Raw genomic sequence first — 25,230 nt, 5'->3', positions numbered from 1 at the left:
ATATGTCACCGCATTAAGGCCTGCCCCCTCTCCAGGTCCACAGAGACAATACTCCACCGTACCGCTGGAATCCGTCAGGCCCCATCCGGTGGTGACACACCTCAAGCCACCGCTGAAGCTGTCAGTTGTGTCTGCCAGGCAAACCGGGGACACTCGGGCACTCAGCTGGGCGGGAGATGCCAGCTTCAAGAGAGTGATGTCATTCTTGATGGTGAACATGCTGAACTGGGGGTGCTTGAAGACCTAAAACAGAGGAAGAGAGAGTGAGAGGAAACAAATATATCAAACATACAAAGTACAGAGAGGAGGACATAGAGGATCGCACCTGGGGTTCAAGGAGCAGTGACCAGCTCTTTTACCCAGGGCTTTAAGTGGGCCGGGTCTTGCCGGTGCTGATCACTGGCAGTTCTAAACAAGCGATGGCATAGCCAATAGGTCTCCCCTTTGGGACCTTATAAGTGTTTAGCTATGCAACAGTTGCATAACTAAATACTTATAAGGTCCCAAAAGCGAGACCTATTGGCTATGCCAAGCGGCCCTGCGGCCGCGAAAGTGAAAGTAATCGCGGTAAAGCGCGGCGCGCGCGCCCGCACACATGCACTGTAGCTCTAGGCTGGCCTGGTAGCACTTTTCGGAGCCCTCTCAATAAGTCTCGCCAGACCAGCGCATGCGCTGGGTCAGGCGAGACCTAAAAACAGGTGCTGAGACGTGTTCCTATCGGGCCCTCCGTTTTTGTGCTCACCTTCAGGGTGAGAAACAAATGTTAACTCTGCAGCAGTACCGCCCTTCTCTGTCTTTGATTTAACTACAGAGACACCTTAGTGTTCTTTCACAGTCTCGTCATTTCAGAATGGAAGCATTTTTAATGTTATATACAGAAGCCATACTTTATGCAACAAATAACCATTGAAAAAGACAGTAGTCCTGGCTTGTTGTAAGTGTAATGTTACTTGTTGTATCATCTATCTGGATGGAATGACAGAAGCAGCAAAATACCAGTCGCATGTGCTAAGCACATATTTTTCCTTAGGTGTTTTTAAGCCACGCCCTCAATTACATCGACCACACCTTTTTTAGAGAACCCCCAGTTTTCCATCCCACTTAAAGGCCTGCCTCTACCTGCCTCAGGGGCGGTGAGAGGAGTTCAGCGAGAGGCTGGAAGGCCTGTCGAGGACGATCAGCACACACCTTACCTTGGCAATAGTCATGACCTGGATGTCCTCGCTCGGAGAGGCGTGGTCGAATTCTCCCAAGATCACTCGATGGCTGGTTCTGCAAGATTAACAGAGGATGAGGTGAGTTAGAGACAAGCCACAGGTCAGTGGCAGCAGCTAGACATGTTCTTTACTTCAGTGGCAACACCTCGTGTATGGTAAATTGTTACCCTGCTCCTAGGTGCTCTACTGTCCCTACTCCTGGGGTCCTGGCCACTCCTCTGCTTTTCTTTAACACACAGCCATGAAGCTGAAGCGGTGGTTTAGGAGCAAAAGGATGGTTGTAAAATCAGTGACCCCAGTCGACCGAGTATTGAGTTGGGCTTCTTGCGTGAATTCAGCCACGCCGCGGTGCATCGGGTGAGGGGGCTCAGGACATCTTATGGCATAAGTAGTAGTAGTCTTTTTAACGCTGCCTGTCACCAACATGGAGTCAGTTGTGTCAAAGAGACCTGATACCACCTGAGACGATGCACCACTTAAGAATGCAATAGTCATCACTATCAGAAAGAGGGAAGGGGCTTCACTGGACAGCTGAGGGGGTTTAGACAAATTATCGGAGAAAAAATATTGAGTGGACAAAATACTGTATCAAGAATATTGAGGATAAAACTATTGTGAAGATACGTTTCTATAGGTAAGCAAAGCGTTACTATACATAACTCCCCATACATGTACCTTGATGATATATATATATCTTCAAAGTACGTAGATGTGGAGTTCAGAATAGCAAATCTATTCTTACCTATTTGCACTCACCTTCTCCATATTTTGGTCTTCGATATTTTGAACACAATATTCTGTCAGTGATCTGAGCTGTGTAGGTCCAAATCATCCAGGGGCATATTTACAAGCCCCTATCGCCACCATAACATCACTTTTCAGGGCGTTGTAGTGACGTAGGGGCTTCGCCTTACTTTCAAGGGAGCGTTAAGCGCCTTAACGTGGCTTAACTCTGCCTTGTAAATAAGGCACTCTTTCACTCTATACTTTGTGTGAAAGAGGTGGGTAATGGGTGTTGCGGTGGGCGTTCCGCCGCAACACCCATTGATTTTGACGCTGCCCCCTAATTACAAGAGTGGCGTAAATAGGAGGCAGCGCTAAAATTAAGAACAGGGAAAACCTGATCTTAACCTGGCAATACGAGGAGAAATGCATTATTTGTCTTTGTTTTTGCTGTTTCTATGTGTGCTGCATTGTGCAGCACACAAAGAAACAGCAAATCTCCATGAATTCATGTTTATGTGCAGGAAGGTGTCTCTTCCTGCACATAAACAATCATTAAAAAAAATTACCATTTGCACATAGGAGTTTCAAATCACCATTCAGGATTGTCTATGTACAATATGGGGCACCTTCCTGCACATAAACAATTATTCCCTCAATGCAGGGACCCTTGCACTATGGTACAAGGGTGCCTGTGCTAGGCAGCTGATAGCACCAGCGCAGGGTGAAACGCTGGGGTGCACCATATTATTGTACATACGATGCATCCCTGCGTTTCTAAAGTGACGATGCGCGCCATCAGCTATTTCGGAGCTAACCCCCTCACCGCCGTTTTGTTGTAAATATGCCCCTCGTTCTTATACAGAATAGTGGACTATGCACGTTGAGTTGAAGCAATGCAATCAAAGACCTTCATGCGGGGCTACAGGAGTTATGGAGTGGGGAGGCCCAAATTATGCAGCAGGTATGACTAAATTATGTGGCAAGAAAGTGCGAATCATGCAGTGTAGTGCCTGCATAGTTTTGAAGCAGCGTTCACTACTTTATTATTTTTACTCATTAGTACGGTATTATAATTAGGTTAACACCTAAATACAACAATCAGCGTCTGTGCGACAGAAGGCCTTCCCACGCTCAGCAACACATGTGGTAGCGTTTTTTTTTTTTTACTAAGTTTGGATCCGTTTGAGCTGGAAACAAAACTACAATTTTTCATTACATTCTGTAAATTATGCAGTTGGTGATGGATTAAGTGGTGCAAATCCTTTCATTATGCGGAACCTGCCGCAGGATCGTATACATGCCGTGGTCCTGCCCCTAAGGGAGCGTCACAGACATTCGGAAGAGACCATTTAGCCAAATGTCTGGTGTGGTATGGTTGGCTGGGTCCTGCAGCATACCGCTGTTTCTGGTTGGAATGTATCTCACTTTAAAAGGATACACACAATGTGCGGGCGCTCCGTCGATACAATCCTGGACCATGCCAAAGATGCAACACGCACCTCTGCCGTGTAATGACAGAGGATCACACGGGAGGGCATTGGAGTGTGTAGCAAGTAGGCTCTGGGCCCTTTTGCAAGGCTGTTGCCCGACTGTATAGTAAAAGAAATAAAAACGAAGTGGGTCTCTCATGCTCTTGGGTCACGGTGCCACTGCACTTGCTGCACTGTGCCCGTGGCTTGTTGGCTTTGAAGTGGGCTGCATTGTTATGAACATTCATTGTAGCTGATCTGGGTGATTTTGAATACACTCTTAGCCACAGTCCTATTAAGACACCCAGAAGACGTTCAACAATCATCAGGAGACTGAAGCTCCCTGGGAGGCGTCTGGCCCGTCCTGGGTGTTGGGAGACCCTCGCAAGGCACCCTACGGAGATGGGTGCTCGTGAACCCGATCAGCGGCTGAAGCTGGTCAGCTGGGGTAAATGAATGACCAGTGCTTGAGTAAACAGCATTCACATACCACAAAGCCTTAGCAGCATCATTAGGTTTGACGTTTGTACACCCTGCTAGTACCCCAGCCAATGTTAGTTTGTGTACTGGGGAGTGCGCGCACATAACAGCGTCTAAAGAATTGATGCTACAGTAAAAAGGATTTCTTTTGTTTCCGTTGCATGCATTTTCAGATGCTTTTTGTCAGTGCTCACTTCGTCTGGGTTGCTGGGCTGCTTGCTGACTGGTCATACTTATGGTGGCCATTTTGTAACAATATATCGATGAGTATGTGGTATTCTGTTGAAAGATGGGCACAATTTCTACAACCATCGGTGACATACTGTAACGCTTGGGAGCAAGCGATGGCAAAAAACACCTGCAAAATGGCAGCAGGAAAGAAAGCAACATTTTTAGGTCTGGCTTGACAGCACATCTGACGGGTACCTCATGTTATCAACAAAAAATATCTTTGAGATGAACTGAGAGAAGGGCTTAGGCTTCCCCCATATTTTGGCTACTATGAGTACAGGATTTGATTGGCTCGAAATTGTGTGCTTCCGCTGAAAAGAGTGCTTGTATTGTTAATTGTAATATCCCAGATTACCGCAATAGTCAAGGGTTTTTTGTGTTGACCACCCATTCGGATGAACCTTGAGGTTTTTCACTGTCATGATTCTTGCTAGGCCCTATTGAAAGGGGATGTATTTTGCATGGAAAACTGTATTTTTCGACATATTTGTAATTTGATAACTGTACGCACAATGGTTGCCAGTTTATGTGCACTTGGATAGGCCTCTGTTGGTTATGGTGTCATGCCAATGGTAAAGGCTGCAGGCTTTATAGATTCACTGTGAAAAGATATGCCAGATTCTATTGATTTGACCATATTATTGGGAATCATTATGAGAAAGTCAGTAGCCCTGACCTACATACTGTGAAAAAAATAAAAAGAGAGGGGGTGGTTCTAGCGGTACAGATATATACAGTAATTATCTCAGCCCACTTTATCTTTGTGGCTGATGGCGTGGTAACTCGCCTACTGTAAATGTTTAATTTCTTTCAGCAAAAATGAAAAGGGGAATCTAATTTGAATTAGGCACTAACAAGAATTGCTGAGCCAAATCCAGGGATGTACAGAATTTAGACTAACACTCTTCTTCAAAATGTATTAATTTCATATGAACTCCAAAAACATGCAACATTGTGGCTCACAATCAATAAAAAATATATACACACAAACTATTGACAAAACATAGACTGTACAAGGTGAAAAAGGTGTCCACAAAAGACGGACAGGTAGTACTTATTTGAGGGCACAAAAGAAAACACCGTCTTTAGGTATCAGCATCTATTTCTTGTAAGACCGTCTAGTGCATTTCTAAAGATAATTCGTTGCAACAAAGATTATGTGGTCTTCGCCCAGTCTGGGTAACTGTCTTTCTCCCACAACTAATTAAGTAATGAATGGTTCTGGTCCTTGATTGTAAGGGTCGACGCGTTTCGGCCTCAACATTGTGGCCTCTTCAGGACGAAGCAGGCCAGAGATCACCCATATTGCACGTCTCAACCGATGTTTATGGGTTGCATATGGTTGTAGTATGGATATGCCAATGCTGAAGGAAAGGTGCTTAGGGCATACATTGGTTAGCAAGGCCTCATACTAAAAACACTAAAGATAAAACCTGCTAAGACTAAAGCGTAATGGCTGTCCTTATGTAATACTTCTGGCAGAAAGTTCTTAGTGTTTTGACTTTGGGTCCTCCATCATGGGGACCAAAAAAGAAGATATCTATTTGTAAAAAGACAAAGCAACCAGGAACTTAATGCAGCGTACTCCTTTTTAACTCTGTCTTTGCTAATTTTGAATCTGCAATGCACATAAACTTGAGGAATTTCTCACAGAACATCGCCTCTCCTTGAAGGCAGGTGATAATCACTTGCCGGCAAGGGCGTATACTGTTCCTTATGAAGAACTGTTTCAACAGACCTTTCTTGTTCCATCATTAGAGCTGGGCAGGTACAGAAAATATGGCAAATGTCTTCCTTGGGATAAGCCGACATGAGATCCCAGTAGACAATATCCTCCAAACAGGGGCTTTAAAGCAAATTTGAAAATCGCCTAGCCAAAGATTTAACAACTTAAGCTTGGACTTTAGGGCAAACAGGGCCCCTAAGTATAATTGAGATTTGAGGAGGCTGTATGAACCTACTACCATCCATGCGTGACATCTCTTGGACAGCACAGCTTTGTCCATGAGGGATGAGATATTTTTCCCGGTTGAAATTTAGAATCTGTTGAAAGCTGGTTGTATAAGGGTTAGACCCAAAGATCCCCTGCCTTAAAGGTAGTTAAATGTTTATAAGGAACAAGGAGACCCTAGGAGTCAGAAGGGACCAAGGGTGTAAATATTATTATAAAGGAACAGTGGTCCCATTCAATTCGAGTAAATTAAAGTGCCACAATTAGTTCAATGAAAAATTGGGTTTTATGTTTAAAGACAATGCAAAAATAACTAAAAAATTACTGTAAATAGTGAGAAAATTAATAAAACAGTGAGTGAGTTGGTGGCAGGGTATAGGAAATCAGCCGATTTCCGGTACCCAGGCAAGTGATTTTAAAAGGTGACTTTTTGGTGCTCAAAGGTAATTGTTATCAAAAAGTCAATAAAACATTTCATACTCCGACATTTCAATTTTGTAATACACTGGAGTTTAGAAATGATTGTCGACGACGTTTCGATCCCTTAACACGTAGTGGGATCTCTTCAGGACAAGAAAATGATAAATAATTGCCTGGGAGAAAGCAGTGAGAGGATGACCCAATCAAATAGTAACTGTTGCGCAGCCGCGCCAGCCAAAACTAGACGATCCTAGTGTTGTAGTCCGGAATGAGGTATAGGCAAGAAATAGAGCCAGCGATAAAAAGCGGGAAACAATTAGGATGAAGCGCCCCGTCAAAAACCGTCACAATCTTAGGATCAAGCTAAGCGTCAGGGTGCGGGCTGTGTGAATGGCTCCATTCACACAGCCCGCACCCTGACGCTTAGCTTGATCCTCGCGAGCTCCCCAGGTCCTCGTGGGTTATGCGGCTTGCATCGTAACTATTTAACCAATTCCTTCGCTTATTTCCCGGACTACCGCCCCACGAATGTAGGTTTTCGAACCCATCGACAAGCCCGACCGGGCTGCCTCGGAATTCCTATCGTGTACAACACAGACCTGACTCGCCCTTTTGGACCAACCCTCCCTATTTTTCGCCGCTCCCCTGGCTCACCTATCAGCCCACACGGAATTTTGACATCCGTCGAGCCCAGATTGTGACGGTTTTTGACGGGGCGCTTCATCCTAATTGTTTCCCGCTTTTTATCGCTGGCTCTATTTCTTGCCTATACCTCATTCCGGACTACAACACTAGGATCGTCTAGTTTTGGCTGGCGCGGCTGCGCAACAGTTACTATTTGATTGGGTCATCCTCTCACTGCTTTCTCCCAGGCAATTATTTATCATTTTCTTGTCCTGAAGAGATCCCACTACGTGTTAAGGGATCGAAACGTCGTCGACAATCATTTCTAAACTCCAGTGTATTACAAAATTGAAATGTCGGAGTATGAAATGTTTTATTGACTTTTTGATAACAATTACCTTTGAGCACCAAAAAGTCACCTTTTAAAATCACTTGCCTGGGTACCGGAAATCGGCTGATTTCCTATTACCCTGCCACCAACTCACTCACTGTTTTATTAATTTTCTCACTATTTACAGTAATTTTTTAGTTATTTTTGCATTGTCTTTAAACATAAAACCCAATTTTTCATTGAACTAATTGTGGCACTTTAATTTACTCGAATTGAATGGGACCACTGTTCCTTTATAATAATTAAAGGTAGTTAAAGCCAGCTTTAGATAATCATATCCAACAGTGTTTCTTAGGTCATGTACGGCATTCCACACAGTAGAACTTAGGCTAGAACTTGGATCAATTTTTAGCTTATAGCAAAATTTCAAATAAGCACCCAAGCTGCTTATGCTCTGCTTCCTAAGTCCAAACATAAGACGAATTTGAGCAGGAGAGGCAACGCGAGGAAGATTAAACACACATAGGTATGTCCCTACTATAACATTATCAATTATTTTATTGAATCTTCCTCTCAAAGCCTCAGCTCCATACACAAGAGAGGGAACGTGTTTGGCAGCCATAACTTGCAGGGGTGGCTGGAAAGACAGGCCTTTTAGATAGTTTTGTAATGAACAGAAAGCAGCAGTTGTCATGGTATTCCTCCTTTGTATCGCACTGCACTGTTCCGTAAAAGCACCTCTTGAATCAAAAATGGCACCCTGATATTTATATTACAACATGGTTTCCAAAGCTGATTCATCTAATTGGATTGTGGGTGGCGATGATCTTCTTGTTGTTACTAACATCCATGCTTTGCAGCATACTGGGCGGTAACATTGATTAGTTGCTGTAGGCCGACCTTAGTGTTACTAATCAGGACAATGTTGTTGGCATGTAGCATATGTGAAGTACTAAATCCAGCCACCCTGGGGGAATGAGAATTGACACTGTTTAAAGCTGTTTTCAGCTCTGCTAAATACAAGTTGAAGAGAGACCGTGCCAGTACACATCCTCGCTTAAGGCCATTTCTAGTTTTTATTTCTTTTTAAAGCGATGTACCTTTTCCCAACCTCACCCATGTCCATGTATCAGTGTACAACAACTGAATAGCTCTTAGGAGGAGAGGAGAAATTCCCCAGCTTTGCAACTTAGACCACAAGATGTTTCGCTGTACTGTATCAAATGCAGAACGAAAGTTTCATGTTCAAATTTCATGAACAGAAAAAACAAAAGCATGTTCTGTTTATGAAATTTGTCTAACAGAATTTGTGTGCAAGTTATTAAATTCAAAAAAAGTTTGCCCTTCAGATGACTTGTCTAAAAAAATATTACAATTAACTTGAGTGAATTATGAAGAATATGTGAATAAATCAGAAGGGCTAATGAAAATTAAGTTATTGGTCCTTTTTTGTTGAGTCAGTACAAGAATCAGGGAGCTAGATCTTTTGCTTACATTATATTGTTAAGAGGCCTAATCTAGTTGACATTAAGGGCCCAACCCCTTTCTTTTATAAAACCTTCTAAATGTGGCATTTCCAGAATTGCAATTTAAAATCTGAATCAACATTAGTTTGGATTTTAAATTGTGATTCCAAAGACACCAGACTGGAAGGGTGCATCTCTTTCCAATTGGGAATCACACTTTTAAAATATAATAAGGTAATCCCAATGTTATCTTGTGATAGAGAGAGGTCTTGCAATAATGAAAAATGAATTCAAGAGTTTTTCACTACCAGGACATGTACAACTTAAAAGTACATGTCCTGCTTTTTAAATACATTGCATCCTGTTCAGGCCTACCCGAGGGGTGACTTGTTTGTATTAAAAAGGAACGTTTTGACCTGGCAAAAGGTTTATTTTGGCAGGTCAAAATGGCAATTTAAACTGCACACACAGGCTCTGCAATGGCAGGTCTGATGCATGTTTAAAGGGCTACTTAAGTGGGTGCCACAATCAGTGTCACAGTCTCACTATTAGCATTACAGGCCCCTGGCACATGTATTGCCCCTTTACTATGCACTTATATGTAAATTAAATATGTCAATTGGGTATAAGCCAAAATTACTACGTTTAAGAGAGAGAGCACATGCATATTAGCTCTAGTTAGCAGTGTAAAGTGCTCAGAGTCTTAAGTCCAGCAAAAGCAAATTCAGCAAAAGGTGGAGGAGGGAGGTAAAAAGTTTGGGGGTGACCCTGCAGAAAGGGCCATTTCTAACACGCATGTGCTAATGTTTCAGTCCATATTAGTCGTTTGCTTTCTTACCCTGTGAATGATGGCATTTTCGGATCACATGTGCAAATTTTCATGAAAATCTATCTGTTTCAGTGCGAGGGCTGGTTGGCCAGTCATTTATTATTATTTTTTTTCCTTTTATAGTTCCCCTCAAATTTCTTTTCATCTCTCTTTTCATTTAACATTTTCTTAAGTGGATGCTACAGCTCCCTGGGCAGTGTTAATGACCTGTTTGTTTGTCATTCATTTCATCCATGTTGCTACTTCCTCTAAACCAGGCAGCCATTATGGAATACTGCTGTCCGCAGGGTATCATTGCTTTACCATTCCAAGATGGCCAACATGTTTGTTTTAAAGTGCCAGCATGGCCACCACATTCAGAGGTATTCCAAGCATATGCCCACATTTTTTAATGACAGCATGATTATCTTTTAATTTTAAGTTTGTATGTGCTTTATAATGATTGCTTCAGAGGTTGAATTCATTAATGAGCATGAGTGAAAAGGTGACTGACATAATCTATCTATGATGACTTATTGAGCGCTTAAACCTGTCAGTGACACAAAAAGCACTTCCATTCTTAAGCCAGACCCATTGGCATTGCCATGCTGCTTTTCTGTAGCATCTATTTTCAGACTCTTATCACCTTTTACTACCCCATACTACTGGGCCGCTAACAGACTGTAGAATATTCTCTCATAATTTCCAGTGCAGCTGAAGGACGGACCAGCCAATATTAAAATGACCACACCAATATACTTTGGTGGCTGAGCCAAGATGTGATTGACTATGTTGCATAGCAAGTGTCTAAGGTCTCAAGGCAAAAAATACCCAATGGTTGAAGGTGGCTGACCGAAGCCCCTTAAAGTAAGTATAGAATGCAGTAGGTGCCACGAAGATTGGCACAAGTGCCATTTTGGTGAAACCTTAAAATCACATGATACAATACCTGACGTTGCAGTGGGCTGCAGTCACCACCCAATTCTCGCTAACGAGTGAGCCACCGCAGAAGTGGAATCCAGTGCTGTCCTGAAACATAGAAGGGACTGTTAGCTACAGATGTCAATGACTGACAATGCCTTTTGCTCACCTCAACTCAGTGGTGTTGTTGCCACAGTCTAGGGTGTCTTGGAGAACTTGCAGAGTGCGTGCATTTTTTGTATATCAGTGCAAACCCCCACATTTCTACACTGAATATTACACCTTCTGAGGGTCATAGCAGAATATTGGGACAGACTCACCTACAACAGGCAAACTGCCCTCTTATAAATCTGAGTGTTAGTGGGACTTTGTTAGTTATGGAGAAGAGAGAAACCAGAAGTTTCCAGTTTTCTGTACTCTTCACTCTCCCATGTTAAGCTCTGTATCTACTCTCAACACTTCTCTATTTTCTGTGTGCACATAAGGCCTCATTGAGTGAAAGGTGGTTCAGCATTCTTAGAGTCTGAGGGGTCTGTTTGATAAGATTTTAAGCAATGTTTGCATCACAAAAAGGACACAAATTAGAGAAACATTTTTTTAACCTATTTACTTTCCACTCATAAACTTGTTTATTGCTGGAAAATCACTTGAAAGTTACGCAAAGCTGAACTTTGCGCTGCTTTGCATTACTTAGCACCAAGGGGGCATTCCACGGGTGGTGCATGGGCGTTCCCATGCAACCACTCAAGCTTTACGACGCTAAGCCCTATTTTCTTAAAAAAGCGGACAGTGTTTAGCATAAAAAAATAGCACCTATTTCAAGGAGGCACTATGAAGGAGCAATGCTTTAATTTCTCCTTTCCTTTGCGACTTCGCATGTGTGCTGCACTGTAAAGCACACATACAAAGTGGGGAATAGTTTAAAGTTAGTCTGGGCACAGTATTTCGTACTGGAAGGCTATCCTTCAGGTACAAAACCTGTGCTAGACTCACGCAGACACACTTGCACTATGGTGCAAAGGTGTGTGCGTGGTGCACAGCAGCTAATTTCTGCACCGGCGCTAGGGAGAGGGTAGGAGGGTGCCATATTTCTGTACATATGGTACTCTCCTGCTCTCTTCTTCCCGCGCAACCCAGCACAACTTTTTAACCTGCTGTGCTGCGTTGTGTGAGATTTTGGTGAATCTGCCGAGTGTCCGAAGATACACCTCTGCCACATCGCTCTATCACCACTAGGACCGGAGCAGTGTTACCTCATTAAAAGGTTTTCAGGGAAAACTGAGTTGTGAGTTCTGCGGTCTGCTCTTATATTACTTCTAAAGACAGACGTCAAAGCAGGGTTTCATCTTTGGGAATAACATGTCTAATATCATCCACACACTCGGGGTCATATTTCTTAACAAATCACGCAACGCAGCAACTCACCTTGCTGCACTTCATGATAGGGAAAGAGCAGAAATGTGCTGTACTTAACATTGTATGGAACATTCAATACTTTTCACTGCGCTAGCTCACACAATGTGCTGCCTAGCGCCAACACAGGCACCCTTGCACCATGGTGCAAGGGTACCTCCGGTGTAGGCATGATTGCTTTTGTGCAGGAAGGTGCCCCTTCCTGAACAAAAATAATCCTCAGAGGCATTTTCCTCTTTCTAAATGTGCTGCAGAATACGAAGAGGAAACAACAAAGAGAAATAAGGATATTTATCCCAGTTGTGTCTCTTGGGGTAAGGTCTACAGTTCTGACGCATTCCCAGGCCTACCACTCTTAGTAAATCTGGGAATTCGCCAGATTACATTGGTGGATGCTTGGGAACATCCACGCTCCACCCATGTAATTCTCCCACCACGCAGTTTAACGCAAGGCTGTGACTTGCGCTGCCTTGCGTTACACTTGATTTACCAAGCCATGCAGGGTGGCCTTGCATGGTTTAATCACATTGTAGGTTTTTCCACACCCTGAGTGGCTCAGGGTGACGCAAAACCTGAAATAATTATCCATCTGGGAGTTTTTTCATGGGGGACAATTAAAGACTTTCTTTTTGTCTCATCTGTCTTAGACTATTTCATCAAGTTTACTCTGATTTCTCGTACATGACACTTAAGGGCACATTTATCAATATTTCACACAGCGCAGCAAGTCACCTTGCTGTGATGTGTTAAAGGGCAGGAATGCGCCGTATTTAACATTATACTATGCATTTCTGTCCTTTTCTTGTGCTGGTGCACAATGTGCTGACTTGTGCCAACACAGAAAACAAAGAGGAGAAATAAAGATATTTCTCCTTATTACACCTCACTTGGGGAGGCACAGCTTTTTGGCACTTTCCCAGGTCTAGCATTAATGGTAAATCTGAGAATGCTCCAAAATCCATGAGCGGATGTGTAGGAAGCCCCACGCTCCACCCATGGAAAGCCTCCTGGGGAAGAGTAACACACTGATTTGCGCTACGTTGCATTACTCTAAAATTATCAAGCCACTCAGGGCCATGCAAGGTGGCCTTGCATGGTTTGATAAATCTTACTAAGTAGTTGCGTGGCCCTTGCACCCCGTTGTGTGGCGCTAGGGCAGTACAACACTATGATACATTTGCCCCAAGTTTACTAACAACTGGTTCCCTGCAAGGCAGCCCCTCTGCTAGCAACATGTGTGAACAAGGTAATAATAATTAGCCAAATGTCCGTTTGCTTTCATCAGTTGAAGCACACTGAATGAGTTTTTCTCGCGCTCCTCTCAGAAGGTATATTTCACACCCTCAGGTGGCACAATTTGACTAATGCCTATGTATACCTATCAGATGGCTGATCCAAGCAGGGGCATAGCTTGGGGGGAAGGGGTTGGGGTTGGGATGTTGCACCCCCTAATAAAATGTATTTTCTGGTAAATATTCGGGTATGGGTGCTTTCAGTCGGGTATGGTGAGATGTCTGTTGGATTTCATCAGGAATATAAACAGGGAAAAATGCACACACGCTCTCCCTCTCTCTGTTTTGAAAGCCTTAAAAAATGTTTATTTTACAAAATATTGTGGTTTCCATTACTTTGGACTCACTCCCAATCTGCATTTCTCTTCCTTTCCACTTCCCGTTCAGCCCCTCTCATGCGCCCTGCTTGTCGTATAATTTATCTTCACATTATATGATTGTTCTAAAATCTGAAGCTCTTTTTGACCAAGCTATCCCCTGGTTACTAGGGGGCCATCACAGAATTTTAGTGCATCACTGAATTGGACAAAAATGTGGCTTCTCACCTGCAGTGACACCTGCCAGGGCCAGGATCCGGGCACGGCCTCCTCACCGTTCACAATCCTGGCATAGCCGGAGAGCACAGGCTTGATGGCGGGAACACCGCAGCCTGAGAAAAGCAAGGCAAGACATCTGTGACATCCGCTGCAGCATTCATGCATGACAAACACTTGCAGCGGTACATGCAGTAGGAAAGAAACCATCTGTGGGCCCAAACGGGATGCAGTGGCTGCCCGAACTCCACAATGCGTTTAATGGACACTGCTTACTGTACTGAAAGGTCTGCCCAGTGACACTGGACAAACGTGCATTTTGCCCTGGGGCAGCCTTGTTCAATGATGCTAAACACCCCTATCATGCCTCCTGGAGCACCCCTCAGGAATGGTGCTGATGCAGACATGCCCACTGGGAAGAGGCCAACCAGTCCAACTGGCAGAGGTGCTGCCCGACTCACCCCTCGAGACTCACTCCTACAGGGTCTCCTCTAACCACCTGTGCTGGAAAAGCTTGTGTGATGCTAATCTGCCGCATGAATCAACCCTACTTCCTGGTGCTAGGACTTGCCTACTGGCTAGCAGTAGGAGACCCTACTAGACGAGCCCTGCCAAACAGCCTTTAGTAGGACAACAAGATTTTGCTTCATCACGTTTCCTATTTATCAAATCTAATACAAGTCGGTCAGCTTCTTATGACGCTAATATTTTGTTGTGAATAATGACTAGTTGCCGAAGAGTGTCTTTGTATTTTCTTTATTGGTCTTAGGTACAGGATGGTAATCATGTACATCAGCCCCTACAGGAGCAGCCTGCCTGCTGCTCAGCCCATCTTCAACTGTCACCACTCATCCACACAGGCACCCAAGCATTCCACTCATGTCCATCACACCAACATTCCACTCAGAACACTCACACTGGCTGAGCAGCTAGGAGCCAAGGTAACAGTAAAAATGGGACCAAAACCCATCTTGACACCCTTCATGTAAGGGTCAATTCATTGCAGAAATGGGACAGTAACCCATAAAGACATCCCTCGTGTAAGGGTGTTTAATGTCACTTGTGTAAATGGGACTGAAACCGATTTGGTCACCCCTCTTCTAAAGGTCAGAAAATAATAGAAATGGACTTCAACCCATATTGACATCCCTCATGTAAGGGTATGTCATGTGGCCCATAAAAATAGGACTAAAACCCATTCCCGTCCCTCATGTAAGGGAATGTAACGTGCGATTCAAATACAGGCCAATTCCACCCATATCACAATCCCTCCAGGAAAGGTGTATAACTACAAACCTAGAGATGGGTGACCACCACCCACTTAAACATTAAGACCACCCTCATGTAAGGGTACCTAGAGTAACCAAAGAAAATGGGCCACTCCCCGGCCCATAACACAATCCCAAGAGTAAGGGATATGTATGGTCCAATGTAGCAGCGTACCATAGAAGGTCATGTAAGATGTCAGTTTCACAACCAAGCGTAAAAGAGAACATGCAGCCATACAAATATAGCTAAACCACCAAGAAATAGTTTCTCCTGTAAAAATCTTGAAGTTCATCCTGACCAACCATGAAGAATTTTACGAAACAAACCACATATATGTCACTGCATCACCACAGTAGCACCACTTTTGAGCAAAAATAAACTTGCGCACACTAGAAAAGCACGCCATATGTTGCAGCAGAAACCCCCTAAAGAAAAAAAAATGCTCATTATGAAAAGCAATCATGCAGAAGTAAAGTGTGACTTGGCAAAATAAACACTTCGCTGGTACGCAAGCTCTTACCTGAATAATACCACTCAAGGCACACACTGTTGTATTGCTAGCGAGGTGTGAGAAAAAGAAGTTGGCAAGGAGAAGAGCAGTTACAAGCATTGTAGCAAGTTCTTATGGGAGAGGAATGACCAAGGATGAGCGAAGTTGCAACTTATCGTTGTGGGAAAGGTGGTGAAAGTATCCAGTTGTACCAGAGCTATGGAAATTCCCCAGCAAAGATCATGTTGGATTGTCTACTCTGACTGCAACTGATATTTTATGCTGAACGTAGTGAGGGAAACGGGAGTCATTTCAGGATTTTACAGTTAGCAGACCTATTCCTCTGCTTGTGTGGCTTTATGCTGCTTGACCCATGGTTGGAGTGCTTTCTACTGAAGACTCGGACAGCTGACACATTTCTGATATCACCCTTATGGAATGCTTCTTAATGTAGTGTTGCCCTTTTAAGATAATTTAGGGAACAAAAGCTGCAAAATCACCAATCCAAACCTCTCGGTCTCCTGGATGACCGCCTACGGAAACACCTTGGAAACTTGGGTAGCTTGAAAAAGGCAAGATTAATGGGGACACCAGAACGGCAGCAAATAGTGAAAAACAAATAGCAGCCATAAAACGAAGCTTGAATAAATTCTTGAAAAAGCTTCGCTGTGACAGAGGGGAGAATAAATGGCTGCAAACTCAGGTGGTGGCAATACTACTAGTATACAGGAAAGCTATCTACGCTCAAAGGAGAGAAGAGGAGGGCAAAGGATGGCCAAAATTGTACAAGATAATGAAAGGATCAGAAGAAATTCTGGCTATGGATTAATAAATGCTCCAACTCCAATTGCCTGGTGTCTGTTGCCAACACTGCCCCCGCGGAATTGGGAAATTCTTATTTCAAAGGCCTATATGTAGACCACCCGGCCGACTGCTGCACTCATAAGGCTTCTGAAAAGGGATCCAATAGACAAAAGGCATCACCAAGCCCGGCCCAAGTAGTGTCAGCCATCAAGTTGATGCGAGTAGGGGTGCCCAAGGACCAAGTAGCATCACAGCTGTGGTATATAAATGGGCCTCTACCCGATGGGCTGCAGTATGGTTCTCTTATTCCAGGAATACCTACGGGGGGCAATGATCCCGGAGTCATGAAGAGGCTCTCTCTTGGCCCCTGCCCACAAGAAAGGCCCTCAATTATGCCCTGGAAATAACCAGCTGGTCGCACTTCTCGACACAGAAGGGAAGTGCTTCACTAGCATTTTAAACTGGGAGCTCCAAGCCTGGAAGGAGGAAAAGGAGTGGATTCCCCTGACACAAACCGGTTTTCAAAAGGGTTGTCACATCAAAGATAACCTTATCTACATCTCCCACTTGAGTGAATCTACTGTGGCTGCAAAAGACAGGACCCTCTACGCAGGGTTTAATGATTTTCAAACAGAATTTGACAGCATATCAAGATCAAAACTCTGGTTAAACTGAACATCTGGAGCATTCCTCAAAATGTATTAAATGCCATAATTGCATTATATTCTGACACCTGGGTAAAGATAAGAGTTAGCACCGGATGGCCCACCTCAGACATAATCTGGACAAATCAAGGCCTGAAGCAAGGGTGCATAGTGGCAACACTATTATTCAACCTGTACCTGGCTGACCTGTCAGGTCACCTGGCGATGGTGAGGGCATTCCCACCAAAAGTGGATGGCCTCAAAGTTCAATCACTTCAGTATGCAGACGACACGATCCTCTAGGACCTAACGCCGATTGGCCTCCAGAGGCTCTTTAATTTGCTCACCAGATACTGCAGGATCAATAACCTGAACATACACATAACGAAAACGAAGGTAATGATAATCTCCCACACACTGAAAAAAGGGGGACACGATTTATTTAGGGAAGGCCATTGAAGTGGTTGATTCTCATAAGTATCTGGGGGTATGGTTGGAGCACAGAGGTCAGAGGTCATTTAACACTACACATCTACGCCCAACAGGGGGCAGAAAACTCCCTAGAATGGGCATTTTGCAAGCTTCAAAAATCACTGAAGAACCCGGATCTTTCCCCTCTCTTGAAGTTAATGGGATGCAAAATCCTCCCTACCATCGCCTTCGGGGCAATGACATTCAGAGACAAAATGTCCAACTGGACAGGGCACAGTCCTCATGCTGTCGAAGAGTTTTCTCGCTTTCAAATTGTACATCACACTCCCAAATTCGACAATAGTTTGGGTTAGCCTCGTAGCACTGGATACTAAAAGCAAAGTTTGTCGCCTACAGCCTTAAAGCCAAGCAGGCGAAGAATAACACGTTAAAAAACATAATCCAGGAAGTGATAAGCAAACCGACAACAAACTGGCAGAAGTACCTAAATCATGCCATAGAGGCACTGAGTCATGTGACACGGGGCGGTGTCCCTGACTGCCAAACTGCTGATCAAACAAGCGAGGCTATTATCAACCGAACATGACTCACTAGCCATGAAGAAATTGGTACCTGGAGAGTAGGCCTCTACTCTCAATGAGCCTGGGATCCTCCCATCCTACCTCTCTCTGCCACTTAGCTTGAGCATGAAACCTCAGCTCACTGGCTTGCAATTTGGACTCATCCCTTTAAAATCCTATTGGTACGGAAAAAGGAATCTAGATAACTTTGACAGACATTGTGCCTCTGTGCAACGGGAGAGGAATCGTTGACACATACTTTGTATCTGTGATAAGTTGCACCTGCTAAGGAAGTTTTGCCTTCAACTCATATGGCACATTTTAAGTGTTAGGTCCTGTCGAGGTGTCGTAGAAGTCTGTTTGAGAGGGGATTCAGCTCAGCTAACAGCCTGTTTTGTGAAATTTATTAAACCTGTAGCCGCTTTGTTTACTGCCCCCAGGCCTTCGATCCTTCTCCATGCTGAATCGCACACTTTTATAGCGTTTGATCTGTCAGGGTTGGAAAAGCTTGTCACCCAATCCTGCCCTCATCTGGATTGCGATCAGCGACAGAAGGGGGGGAAAGGAGAGCCTTTTAGACTGTGGAGGAATGGGCCCCTCATTATTTATAATCTTTTTTAAGATGTTGATTTTATCCAGTTGCTCTTATTTGCATGCCTTTTATCATAGCTTTGATATTTTATAATGTCTTATTCAATCTGTGCATCCCTCCCCCTGTTCCGTTGACTTTGATTGTAATGTTTTTAATTAATCATGCAATAAAGATCTATCTATCTATACTCCCCATTGTTATCAGGATAGCCTTGCTCAGGAACATTAAATCAGCCCTGTCAAATGGGACAGTCCATACCCCTAGTACTGAGACGAATGTATTTATTTGCACTAGACCAGCCTACCCACTGGTATTAAGGGAAAGAGCCGTAGCTCTCAATATGGCAACAGGTTTGGTTGCACGAGAGTCCCTGGGTGTTAGGGGCTCTCCTCATTACCAGTTTACTGCAAAACCAAGGGTCGAGCGGCCCAAACTCCTTGCTTGCATTAGGGCACAAAACATTCTTGCTACGCCTCTGCAAGGCAGCCTGTGTCACTGGTACTGAGGTGCCAATTGTCACTATTAAGCACTTGCATTGCTGTGACAATTGACTCACAGTAGGTAATCACTATCAATTTTTGTCCCCAAGACTTCCCTTTTGCTCCTTGCATGTCAGTCTTACACCGTGTGGAATGTGCTAAACTCTAACTTCATCTCGTCACTTGTCCTTTGAGTTAGAACCTAGCTTCGAATATCAAAAGACTAACAGCCATATTTGTCAAAGAGTTGCGTCATCCTTGGATCATGCAATGGGACACAAGAGCGACACAACTCCTAAGTTTATCAAGCCATGCAAGGCCAACTTATGTGGCCCGGAAAATGCTTCATAAAGCTAGCGTAACGCTCGCAGCACAAACCGCTGCGTTACATTACTATGCCCCAGGGAGGCGTTCCATGAGTGGAGCATGAGTGTTTCCATGCATCCACCCATGGACTTTAGGACGTTTACAGATTTACCATTACTGGTAGTCCTGGGAATGCGTCAAAATGCTATTCCTATCGTGGGGAGGCATAACATGGAGAAACGTCTTTATTTCTCCAAGTTCTTTCTATGTGTGCTGATTCAGCAGCACACACAGAAAGCGGGGAAACGCCTCAAAGGATTGTTTTTGTGCAGGAAGGTGCCCCATACCATGTGTACTTCACATCTTGCTGGCCACACCCTGGATGGGATCTTTACAAACAACGCCCTATTAAATGAAATAAGCTCGGGACCCCTGACGTGGTCATATCATCACACAGTGAAGTTTGACATAATCCTATCTCATAGAGCGCTCTCCAACAAAATCTCTTAGCCCTAAAAGGTCACGTGCTTGGAATAAAATTCAAACTGATAAAGTTAACCAGGTTTTGGCCCATACTCAGCCTGAACAATCAGAGGTTATAGATCAAGACACTCTAAACTAGTCCAACTGTTTAAATTATGCCATAACCACCTTAGCTCCCGTTAAGATATCTCATCATCGTAGAAACAAACCGTCTGCTCTGTGGTATATGGATAATCTTAGAATGCAGAGCTAAGTGGAGAAGGGATTATAGTAGGGAAGAAAAAGAAAAATCTAAACAATGTATGGGGAGTATAAGTCTTTATTGAAAAAGGAAAAATCTGCTTACTTCGCACAAAAAACTGAATCTTCCAAAAATTCTACTAAAGAATTGTTTCAGTCACTGATGAAATTAAACGCTCTCCCCTGTAATAATCTGGCAGGTAGCAGCCTGTATTTTTGCAACACCCTTGCAGTTTTTTTAGACAAAGTGGAACAAATCTATAACAAGTTCACTTTAAATAAGGGATCTATCCCAGTTGGGAATAAGCCTTACCCTTCTGGATCTGGAAAGACTACCTTCACTGAATTTTCTGCCATTACAATTTAACAGGTAATGATGCAAATTAAATCTGCCAAATCCTGCTCTCCACTTGACCCGTGCTCCATCTGCAGTGGCCAAACAAGGACCTGAGATCATTGCCACTAACCTAACAAATATCTTCAACAAAATGTTCAAGACAGGCTATTTTCCTAAACAATGGAAAGTAGTCTCTGTACCTCCACTAATAAGAAAACCTAGTCTGAACCCGATAGATCCGAATAGCTACCGTCCAATCTTCCGTTAGCAGCGAAGATTGTGGAGAAGGCCATGATTAAACAATTGGCATACTTTATCCAGGATTATAATCTTCTGGATCCCACACAGGTCGAATTCAGAAGTGGCCACAGTACCGAAAATGCCCGAATCAAGGCAACAGAGGAGATAAGGGCTGCTCTTGATCAAGGAGGGAGGGCAGCCCTTGTTTTACTCAATTTATTGGCAGTGTTCGATACGGTCCATCACAACTTGTTGATTGACAGTCTCCATTACAAGGGGATCAAGGGGGCTGCACGGACCCTATTGAGGTCTTTTCTTTCTGGGAGAGAGCAGATGGTGGCATTAAAAGAATTTGAGGCAGATCTACCACTTTTTCACGCAGCGCAGTGCAGCAGCCCCAAATTCTGTGCTGCGCTGCGCTGGGTGAAAAGGAGAGAGGAGGAGAGCACCAAATTTACTAAAATATGGCACTCTCCTCCCCTTTACCTAACGCTGAAATCCGCTGCAGTGCGCCATGGAGACAGCTTTGCGCCATGGTGCAAGGGTGTCTCTGTGAGTCTAGCTTAGGTTTTGTACGGGAAGGATACCCTTCCTGTACAAAATATTATGCATAGACTGACAAACCATTTTCCATGCAGCACACGTTCAAAGTCGGAAAAGAAGGAGAAATAAAGCATTTCTTCTTTGCCCTACTTTAAAAGGGCACAGTTTTCTGAGGCTAAACCCTGTCTACTTTATTTAGTAAATTGGGTTTAGCTTCAGAAACCTTGGCTGATTGCACGGGAATGCCTATGCTTCACCCATGGTACGCCCCCATGGCGCTGTTTTGCGTTACTTTCACATTAATTCCAGCACTAAAAAAGTTTAGCAATGGAAAGTAAATAGGAAAAAAAGACTTTGCAACACAAAAGTGACGCAAATCGGCACAAACCGGGTGTAAAATCTTGCTAAATTTCCCTCTTTGTTTCTGAACCCTTTTCACAGCCATACGGCGTTCCTTAGGGGTTTTGCGAAGCCCAATGCTGATTAACGTTTATGTGTTTTCGCTGCCTGAAATTAAATTCCGGGTAGAAAGAGTCATCCTCTTCAGCAACCAGGCTTCTTTTTGGTCCTTATCCTGGTAGTCGGAGGAGTTAGAAACTCTCCCTAGTCCCTACCCCAGCTAGGAAGGCAAGAAATGTAGGAGTTCTAATGGATAACTAGCTCACTTTTGGTGATCAAGTTAATGCTGTTATCACGTCCGCCTTTTACACCTTCAGGTTTAAAAAACAAATTCCTCCCTTTCATACCTCCAGGTGCGCATAAAATTGTTGTAACATCTGTAGTGCATTCAAAAATAGATTATTGCAATGGTCTTTATGTAAACATGCAGCAACAACATCTGAACAAACTTCAAACCATGCAAAATGAAGCCACACATCTGTTGTCAGGGATCCCCACATTTCTATCTACTTCTCGAGTCATTCATAAATTACACTGGCTCCCAATCAGACAGCGGATCAGGTTTAAGGCCCTGTGCACTGCTTATAAAGCACGGCACGATTCTGGCCTGGATTTTTTTAAACATAGTTGCAAATGGTATGAGCCAAAAAGGAATGTGCACTCATGGGGGAGTAAGAATCCTACAGTCCCAAGGTTCAAACGTGTACTTGGGGCAGAAGAAGCTTTGCCACATGTACATCGAATGCTTGGAACCTCCTGTCCATTCACATTAAATCCCTGCCCAGCCTGTTATCTTTCAGGAAAGCGTTACAAACCTGGGGGCTCATTTATGAGCCCCTGCGTCACTTTTGCGCCACCGGGGCATCACTTTTTGTGACGCACCAGTGGCGGAAAACATGCGCCATGTTGCGCCATATTTACGAAGTGACGCATCTAGCTATATGCGTCACTTCGTAAACCCCTGCGCTACATTACACCTGCGCCAGGTATAATGTATGCAGGGTGGGCGTACCCCCGCAAGAAAGAGTCGTAGGAGTGGTGCAGCGAAATCTATGAGATTTCGCTGTGCCACTACTAGGACGCCAATGAGTCAAAACCTTACGCCTGCCTCATGGCAGGCGTAAAGGTGACGCAGGCCCTTTCACATGGGGCTTGCCCCATGTGAAAGGAACATTGCTGGAGTTGCGTCAGGCTTCCGACACAACTCCAGCAATGCGCCACTGTTTGTGCCGACAGATCCGTCAGTTATACTGACGTATCTGTCCTTCCTTGCGACTTGATGCTTCACATTATAAATATGATGCATCATTGGTGTCGCAAGGAGGGTGCACTGAAAAGTGACGCATCTCTGCTTTCATGCCGCGATGCTTCACTTCTCATAAATGAGGACCCTGGTTTTTCTGCAATCAGGAATTTTTCCTATCCTGTTCAGCAGAGCCAGCGCCAAGAAACCTCGTAATCGTGTGCTTTAAAAGTAGCCTTAAAATTAACATTAAATATGGCAAATTCCTGCCCTCTCCCTGTCAAGCAATGCAGCGCATAAAGGTGTGACGCTGCACTGCTTTGCGTGAAGTTTTGATAACTATGCCCCAGTATGTCTACATAGTCACCATTCGCGACACCACTTGACAAGATAACTACAGGCCTGGGCGATATTTCCATTACGCTACCATTATGTATGTAATTTCCACCATTCCACGTCACACTTTTTGCATGAAATTCTGCCATTATACAACATGGCATAATTGAGGTTTGCTTGGATTAAAAATATCCTATTGTGGGATCTCGTGAACCACACAAATTGACAGAACCTCACGGCTCATGTTCGTGACTCATGTTCACTACACTTTTGTTTTTTAAATTTGTTTGTAGCGCAAAGTGGTTGTTTGTAGCGCAAAGTGGTCCTCACGTCAGTTTTGGATAGGAGGATGCACTTCTTGTTTAAAAAAAAAAAGGACAAAAATGCCATTTTGCATAATGTTGCATCCTTTGTCAGAAATTTAGTGGAATTACACAAAAAGAAATGACGCAAATTTCACACTCCGTTAATAACCATGCAACCATGAAGGGAATGACTGAAGTCTAGTTTTAATGCTCCTACCTCACGCAATATCATTTGCCTTCATGGATCTTCGAGGGCTCCCATCATCAATATACGTCGAGTCACAAAAGGCACGGTATTCAATCCACAGCTAGCGCTTGATGGAATATATGAGCAGGAAGCAGTACATGGATTGGATGATCTCACAAGCCAGACCACGCTAGTGTCAGAGAAGAACCTCTACAAGGGCTGAAAGCAGCATGTCTGTCTATGAGCGGAACCCTTATCCCTCCTTCAGACACCTCCTACTAGCCTGATGGTGAAGAACATCTCACCGATGGTGCTACATGCTAACAAGCACTGTCTGATCAGAATGGTACAAGCAATGCACTCTCTGTCCTGGCAGGCCCTGCTTGTGAAAGCCCAGCCACTAGAAGAATACCCATATCTTCTAGGTGGAGCTTTCCCTTTAAAGGAAAGCCATTGGAACTTACCATATGCAGCCCCAAAGAGGGCGACACAGGACAGGAGCCACAGGAATGCCATGTTTCTTTGGGGTCAGTTTCAATTGGGCATTGATGAAGGAATCCTCAGTTCCTTTTATACCTTCAATTGACCAATCAAAGACGAGCTCCATTTTTAGCTATCTTAACAGATAAAGGTTGTGAAAAAGGTGTGGGAAGGGGGCCTGCAGGCTCTTATCGGGAAACCTTGGGCAGATAACAAGAGCTTGTTTAAAGAACGCGCATTTCCAGAAAAATGTTTAACAGCAATGTTAGTAAAGATTCGTTACACAGACGATGCTAGTATGTAGCTACGGTTAGGTCAGAGACTCCATTGAAAACCAGTTTATGTTTTCTTAATAACTTTGGTGCCATTCAACAAATCTGCATGAAACTTTCTTTTAAAAAGTTAATCCAATTTGGGTTCAGCATGCAAGTTTCGTGCACTTCCGTCAAGTGGGAGGGGTGGAGATGAAAAGGGGAAGGACGTCATAAGACGCACTTTCTCATTGTTCTCCCATAGGAAATGTCGCTACATTCAATTGACTGACTGGAATTACACCAAATTTGTCAATAACTGTACTCACGAAAATGCCTTTGCTTGGTTTGGTCTAAATCCATTTAGTAGTTTTTCAGAAATTAGCATTACAAAAATGCATGAGGTGGGCTTAAAGCGGCATATTTACAAGGGCATTGCGCAACAGTTACATCACTTTTAACAACGTTCCTGTGGGGCAATGCCCTGCCCCATATTTACAAAGTGGTGTTAAACTTTGTAAATATGGAACCCTTTAATGCAGATATCTGCGTGAAAGGGACGTGCAATGGGTGTTTCTGTGGGCGTTACACTACAACACCCATTACTTTTTGGCACTACCCCAAATTTACGAGGATGTGTAAATCTGAGGCAGAAATCCTTTTATTTTTCCTCGTTTTTGCTTTTCTATCTTTGTTGCATTCTGCAGCACACATATAAGTAACAAATT

The 25,230-nt window shown here is 43.8% G+C and overlaps 1 protein-coding gene across 1 annotated transcript in view; it reads right to left on the bottom strand.

The window, feature by feature from the left end:
- LOC146773100 (chymotrypsinogen 2-like) overlaps positions 1-24,341 on the bottom strand; it is a 34,701-nt gene extending 10,360 nt beyond the window's left edge. Inside the window, exons 1-5 of the mRNA XM_085637361.1 lie at positions 24,236-24,341; positions 13,895-13,998; positions 10,673-10,752; positions 1,194-1,272; positions 63-243 (exon numbers count right to left, since the gene is read on the bottom strand). Coding sequence (XP_085493487.1) covers positions 63-243; positions 1,194-1,272; positions 10,673-10,752; positions 13,895-13,998; positions 24,236-24,287 — 496 coding nt within the window. The 5' untranslated portion in view covers positions 24,288-24,341. The remainder of the gene's footprint in view (positions 1-62; positions 244-1,193; positions 1,273-10,672; positions 10,753-13,894; positions 13,999-24,235) is intronic.
- Positions 24,342-25,230: the final 889 nt, after the last annotated feature.

The sequence above is a fragment of the Triturus cristatus genome, chromosome 12 (genome assembly GCF_964204655.1).
Source record: "Triturus cristatus chromosome 12, aTriCri1.1, whole genome shotgun sequence".
NCBI lineage: Eukaryota > Metazoa > Chordata > Amphibia > Caudata > Salamandridae > Triturus > Triturus cristatus.
The sequence above is the reverse complement of the archived record's forward strand: the minus strand, read 5'-3'. Positions and strand labels throughout refer to the sequence as shown.